At 29.0% G+C, this 6,988-nt stretch overlaps 1 protein-coding gene and 1 long non-coding RNA gene across 4 annotated transcripts in view; one reads left to right on the top strand and one right to left on the bottom strand.

Annotated features, from left to right (window-relative positions):
- The first annotated feature begins 5,959 nt into the window (after positions 1 to 5,959).
- LOC109341376 (60S ribosomal protein L5-like) lies at positions 5,960 to 6,394 on the top strand. The gene is made up of 2 exons (XM_019579279.1): positions 5,960 to 5,965; positions 6,053 to 6,394. The coding sequence occupies exons 1-2, from the start codon at positions 5,960 to 5,962 to the stop codon at positions 6,392 to 6,394; spliced, it is 348 nt and encodes a 115-aa protein (XP_019434824.1).
- A 102-nt stretch (positions 6,395 to 6,496) lies between these two features.
- The window catches only part of LOC109341371, a 2,285-nt gene continuing 1,793 nt past the window's right edge, over positions 6,497 to 6,988 (bottom strand). For all 3 annotated transcript variants that reach the window (XR_002106942.1, XR_002106941.1, XR_002106940.1), the window contains one exon: positions 6,497 to 6,539. This is a non-coding gene — a long non-coding RNA (uncharacterized LOC109341371). The remainder of the gene's footprint in view (positions 6,540 to 6,988) is intronic.

Genomic DNA, 6,988 nt, shown 5'->3' on the forward strand with positions numbered 1-6,988 from the left:
TTGGTTATAAGTATCGATTATTCCGCTAATTGCAAAATAATGACTATCATCTTTATTCAGATTCAAGCCTGCATACTACAAAAAAAGATAAATTTACAAGTCAATGTACTTCAAATTTTAGTATATCGTGATCATTCTGTATTGATTATTTCAAATATTGATGCAAAAAAAATTATTGTCGATCCAATTATTTAAATTTAGTTTTGAAAGACAAAGAAGATGAATCTCACATGTCTCGCAGGAATATCATTATTCATTATTTAATATACCGACATTCTTATCTGATAATTGTTTTGCACGGATTATATCATCTTTTGTTGTACTTCGAATAGGAACAGTTCCTGCTTGATAATCTAGTTGATTCAATGCTTATCACTTCAAAGCTAGGTTTAAGCTGTAAAATAATCCAATTTTTATATATAAAAAGATAGTTTGAGTAACTCATATATAGTTAGTCTAAAAACTAACAATGAGTTGATCCAGTGGTGTAAGACCCCACTAGATCCTAGGATAACTAAGAGTATATCCTCACCCTTTTAGATAAAGAACTTGTAACAGTTCCTTCTGGACACAAGTCCCTTCAACTCATGTGAGTAACATTTGTTGGGAGGGGCAGTGACATAACCGAAAATAATTTGTTCTTTACCCAAAAAAGGTGATGAGATACCTTGAGTAGTACAAAAAAAGTCTAAAAAATTTGTAAGCACAATAAATATATAGTCTGAAAAATTAAGCTTAGATGCTAAAGGAATTCACAAGTCATTTACAATTTGTATACCTGGATCTTATGATTCGTGATAAAGGATTATTGAAAGCAGGTTGCTTATTAATATCAATACAATCAACACTGTAACCATCTACATGTAGAAATCATCAAAAAGGATTGAGAATGATACAAATCACAATTATTAATCAATTTAAATTTCGGAAGAGTTTCAACATTTGTGTATAAGAATACCGACACCTGAATAGTCTTGAGCGGAGGCTTGTTGATGAGTTTCAATTGTCTCTCTAAATCCAAATCTTCTTGATCTTGTGATATACTTGTAATCCTACCGTCAACTGTATAGTAGTTGTTTGTCACTAAATATAGGCAGAGGACTACGATAATTACATATTTGTACACATCTCAAGTAAAAATATTAACGTGGTAAATCAAGTAACTCTTAACCCCTCTAGCTATTATAGAATAATATCATTAGGTAAGGTGATTTATATAGTTATTATTATACAATGTGGATGCATAGTGATAAAAGGAGGTATTTCTTTTTTTATTTTTTATTTTGAAGGAGAGTTGTTAATGAAATATTCCATTCTACTAAAACAAATTTGGTAGAATTTTTTAAGGAAATATTTTTTGTTAACTACCAAAGAAACAAATCTAAATAAATTTGGTAGGTAATGAATTGGGTTAAATACGGGAGCTAAGATAATTTTTTGGTAAAAGGAAAATCAAAATTATTAGTTCCATAGAAAGGTGATATGTGGTTTATATTAAAAATAAATTTTCTATACTCACTATATATCTTCCTTCATTATTAATCAGGAAAAGTCATCTCTAGTTAAAAAAAATATATTTTTACTTGATTTAGTGAATGTTGATACTTGTTACAATGAAGAGTGTGGAGGGTTGTGGCCTTGTGAATTCTTTTTTCAAAATGAGCTAAGGATGAGGATTAAGTTTGAGTGGGGTGAGAGGAGAGAGAAATTATGAAATTATTGTTTTTAATTTTAAGATTGATACTACTAAAATGTTTTTATATAGGTTCTTATCTGTATCAAGAAAATTTTTATCCATTTTTTTAAACAAACCCTATATAGGGTTGTAATCTCTAAAAAGTAAAAAGAATATTTTTTGTCAACTTTTTTATAGTATTTAACGCTAATATCTATCTAAAATAAAGTGCTTCCCCATGTTAATAAATCCTATATGTATATAGGAGCAACGAGCAATATACAGAGGAAATATATCTTTAGTCGGCCATTGAATGAAGATAGTTGACAAAATTTATTTGATAAAATTGGAAAAAATATATTTTATTCTTCCAATCCGGTGTTAATAAACAACAATCTATCATGTATGCATTGAAATGAATCAGGATCAATATAAGAAATTAACAATTAATTATCATTATTACAATCAATAACTCATTAATTGAAAACAACTGCAGTCAATGAATAACATAAACACGAGGTATAACTATGTAAAAAAATTTCAAGACTTTTTTTAAAATAATTTCCTAAAATATGGCAGCATTGTCATATGGCCATCTGAGTGAGAGTTTTCATTAAAAAAATATTGTTAAAAATATAGTAAAACCAGCTTTATAACGTATGCAACTTACAAGTTTTTTTTTAATTTTCCATTTAATTTCTCTATATTTTTTTAATGGGCAAAAGAAAATTTTATTAGAAAAAATAAAAGTTACAGAAGAGATAAGACAAAAACTGAACAATGACAGTTATAAGACAAGCTAGAGGGTTTACAATCTAGTCAGAGTATTAGAGAATTGAGTTTTTCATCCATCAATTGTTAATCCAAAGTCAAGATTTTATCATAGCTAATTAGAATTCAATAAATTTAAATTCTCATAATTGTGAACTATTAATTTATTATATTTTACCACTAGGTTGAAATATTATATAGGATGAATAGAGATGTTACAGTATAGTATATTTTTGGTCATCAAACTATATTATATAAATGATCACATGTTTTATTTGATTTGAATTATTTTTTAATAGTTAACAACATTTTAGAGTTAGTAATTATCAATAATTATTAGGGATATGACTCAAAGTTTCATGTTGTTTTATAGGTGATTGAGTTAAATTCATCAAGGCATAAAATTGTTAAATAAAAATAACAATTTTAAGATGTGGTTTTAATTTTGATGATTGTATTTAATTTAATTTAATTTTAGTTTCACCATTTATTTTCTCATATCATATCAATTTAAAAAACATTTTTTTTATAACTGCATGTTTTTATGAATTTAATATCATGATATTATGTTAATTAAACTTATTATTACCTGACTTAATGTATCGATTCTTTATTTTCTTATAAATTAAAATTTAAAAAAAATTCAGAATCAATATTGAGATTAAAATTTCGAATTTTAAATAAAACTCTAAAAGTCAAAAAACTTTATTTATTTTTTGAAATAAAAAATTACACATGCCATCCATGAAAGATATTATTGAATATTATAACTCTTGTGCAATAGGTAGTTGACAAATATATATATAATAACAATTGAAAGATGATTATAGAATAATTATATATGTCTATAACATATCAATAATATTTAATAGAAAAAAAATATGAATCTGCTTAATAATGGCTTCCCTTAAATAAAGTTTTGAGTTTGAGTATTGCATATCTTCACTCAAAGAGCTAGCATTTTTTCCAGCACAATCAAAATTGCATGTGGAGAAAATACTTAAACAAAAATGTTTAATAAGGACTATATGATAGAAAAATGAGATATATGTTAAAATAGTTGAGTTTTTGTTAGTCGGTTAGTTAATTTTAATTTCACCATTTATTTTCTCATATCATATCAATTTAAAAAACATTTTTTTTTATAACTGCATGTTTTTATGAATTTAATATCATGATATTATGTTAATTAAACTTATTATTACCTGACTTAATGTATCAATTCTTTATTTTCTTATAAATTAAAATTTAAAAAAAATTCAGAATCAATATTGAGATTAAAATTTCGAATTTTAAATAAAACTCTAAAAGTCAAAAAACTTTATTTATTTTTTGAAATAAAAAATTACACATGCCATCCATGAAAGATATTATTGAATATTATAACTCTTGTGCAATAGGTAGTTGACAAATATATATATATAATAACAATTGAAAGATGATTATAGAATAATTATATATGTCTATAACATATCAATAATATTTAATAGAAAAAAAATATGAATCTGCTTAATAATGGCTTCCCTTAAATAAAGTTTTGAGTTTGAGTATTGCATATCTTCACTCAAAGAGCTAGCATTTTTTCCAGCACAATCAAAATTGCATGTGGAGAAAATACTTAAACAAAAATGTTTAATAAGGACTATATGATAGAAAAAGGAGATATCTGTTAAAATAGTTGAGCTTTTGTTAGTCGGTTAGTTAATTTGGTTATGGTAGTTAGTGTTTTCTTCCCTTTATATAGATGATTTAATGTAACTTTGGAATTCAATTCAATTCAATAACATTTTCTCATTCTTTCTTGTTCATCAAGAATCTCTCTTATCCATGCCTACTACCATTTCAACATAGTATCAGAGCTAATTATTTCTCTTTAATTGATTGCTTCCCCTTATCATACTTCCCTTCCAAGTTTATCAAAAGTTCAACAAAGAATCATCAAGAATCTAGCCAAGAAGTACCATGCCTTTCTTGCATATGAAGCTATCATCAAGCAAATTTATCGTCTTCTGAGCTTCGGTTTAAACAAGTTGTGCAATGGATGAGAAGCAGAACTTCCAGAATATACAACTTAGTCTCAAGTTCCTTGTCTCCTTATTGAAGAAAAAAAAACAAGTTGTGCAATGGATGAGAAACATAACTTCCAGAACGTACAACTTAGTCTCAAGTTCCTTGTCTCTTTATTGAAGAAAAAAAAAGAGAAGGAATTGAGGCATCATTTTCAGGTTTGGGTGAGGGTATTTTCAATGGCATGTTCACAACAATATTTATTTCTTTCAATTACCTTCTTTCATCTTTTATGAATGACAACAAGAATCTACACAATCTTTCATTTATTACCCCCAATTATTTCTCATTTCTATATTACTCTAGTTTCTTTACCCATCTTTCTCTCATTAAACACACAACATTATAGTGTGTAATTTTTTTCTCGATGAAGCAACATACAAGGATCAAGATTAAGGTCCATCTCATTTCTCTCTTTCATCCGTTATGATTGGTTTGCTTCTTTCAAATAGATGGTTAAGCATCAGATGAAATTGCTTCTGCCATATAGTGGTTAAGCGTCAGTATTGCTTCACATTCAGATTTCAAGACTGAGAGACGAAGATTCGCTCACTAATAAGAGGAGGTAATAGAGTATATCATCGTATTCAACACAATTATTTCAATCTTGGAATGCTTGATACATTCCAGCTTGCGGGGGAATGTTAAAATAGTTGAGCTTTGTTAGTCGGTTAGTTAATTTGGTTAGGGTAGTTAGTATTTTTCTTCCCTTTATATAGATGATTTAATGTAAACTTACACCATTTCAATGCTATGATGTATTTGTAACTTCATTTTTTTCAAATTACCTATGCACCATATATTTCTAATAATATTTTACTAATCTTTTCGATGTCTAATTCCTGCACTCCATTCCTTACGACCACCCTTGTGAACACTCACTTTTGTCCTACCTTTTACTTTTTTTATTTTTTGGGATAATGAAGTTACAAGTTAATATCATCGGGTATGAATAATGTGCATATGACACCAAAGAATCAAATATTTCTTGCAGCAATAATGGTGCAAGTATCTTTTTCTCATCAATTTCATAATTATTCAACCATACTTTTCCAATATAATGATGATTGGTAATGCGTAACTTATCAACAGGATCCACATATTTTATTCACATTTCACATATATTATGAGCCAAGTGATCTAAATTAATATAAACCTTGCATTATGGTTCATCAGCATAATAACCAACAATTACAAAAATTATACATAAAGGGATATTTACATGCCCATCTATGTTTATTCTTGAGACAATTTCAGCAACAACTCTATGCTATTTGATGATTGTGCTTAAAACACTGCCATGTTCATACGCACAACTAGATCCTTCATTTTATAATGGTACACGTTCAAATGTGCATTCATTTACAAACAAGTGGCCACATGTATGGTGGATTCAGCTTCCAGGGGGATCTCCAGGGACTCCTAATATGTCTTCTCAGTCCCAAAATGGATGTAATAGGCAATGAGAACTTTCAGCCATAAGTGCCAACAGTTATTCAAAGCATACTCCTTGGAAATCCTGTTTTTGGTACCCTCAAGGGAGTTTTGGGTGGGGGTTTGGATATTCCTCACAGTGACAAAAGGTTTGCTGGTTTTGATAAGAAGAAGAAGCTGGATGCTGAGGTTCACCGCAAATATATCTTTGGTGGACATGTTGCTAACTATATCAAGACCCTGATCGAAGATGAACCTGAGAAATATCAGACACACTTTAGTGAATATATCAAGCTGCAAAGAAGTCAGCGAAGCAGACACAAAGCACTGCATACAGAATGCAACACAACACCGATTTGCATACATTTGCAACAGAGACAAGATTATGTAACACAGAAAACAGACCAGGTTACACAGAAACAGAGTGACATACACAAGCATACTTAGATCCATACATATCATTTTTTCAGACCACAAACACATCAATCAGAGAGAAGGCACACCAATATCACACAGATCACTACGCACACAATAANATATATCTTTGGTGGACATGTTGCTAACTATATCAAGACCCTGATCGAAGATGAACCTGAGAAATATCAGACACACTTTAGTGAATATATCAAGCTGCAAAGAAGTCAGCGAAGCAGACACAAAGCACTGCATACAGAATGCAACACAACACCGATTTGCATACATTTGCAACAGAGACGAGATTATGTAACACAGAAAACAGACCAGGTTACACAGAAACAGAGTGACATACACAAGCATACTTAGATCCATACATATCATTTTTTCAGACCACAAACACATCAATCAGAGAGAAGGCACACCAATATCACACAGATCACTACCCACACAATAAGCAAATCATAATGAATTCAGAAAAGAAGAAGAGTCAGTTGGAGGTTACAAACTAATGCATAAGCAGTAACAGTCAACCAGAATTCATCACATATTCCCTTGATTTACAACACATTATTTTCGGACAGTTATGAAATTAAGGGGATATAATATAGTCAGACAGATTTTTTT

The sequence above is a fragment of the Lupinus angustifolius genome, unplaced genomic scaffold (genome assembly GCF_001865875.1).
Source record: "Lupinus angustifolius cultivar Tanjil unplaced genomic scaffold, LupAngTanjil_v1.0 Scaffold_446, whole genome shotgun sequence".
In the NCBI taxonomy this organism is placed as follows: domain Eukaryota; kingdom Viridiplantae; phylum Streptophyta; class Magnoliopsida; order Fabales; family Fabaceae; genus Lupinus; species Lupinus angustifolius.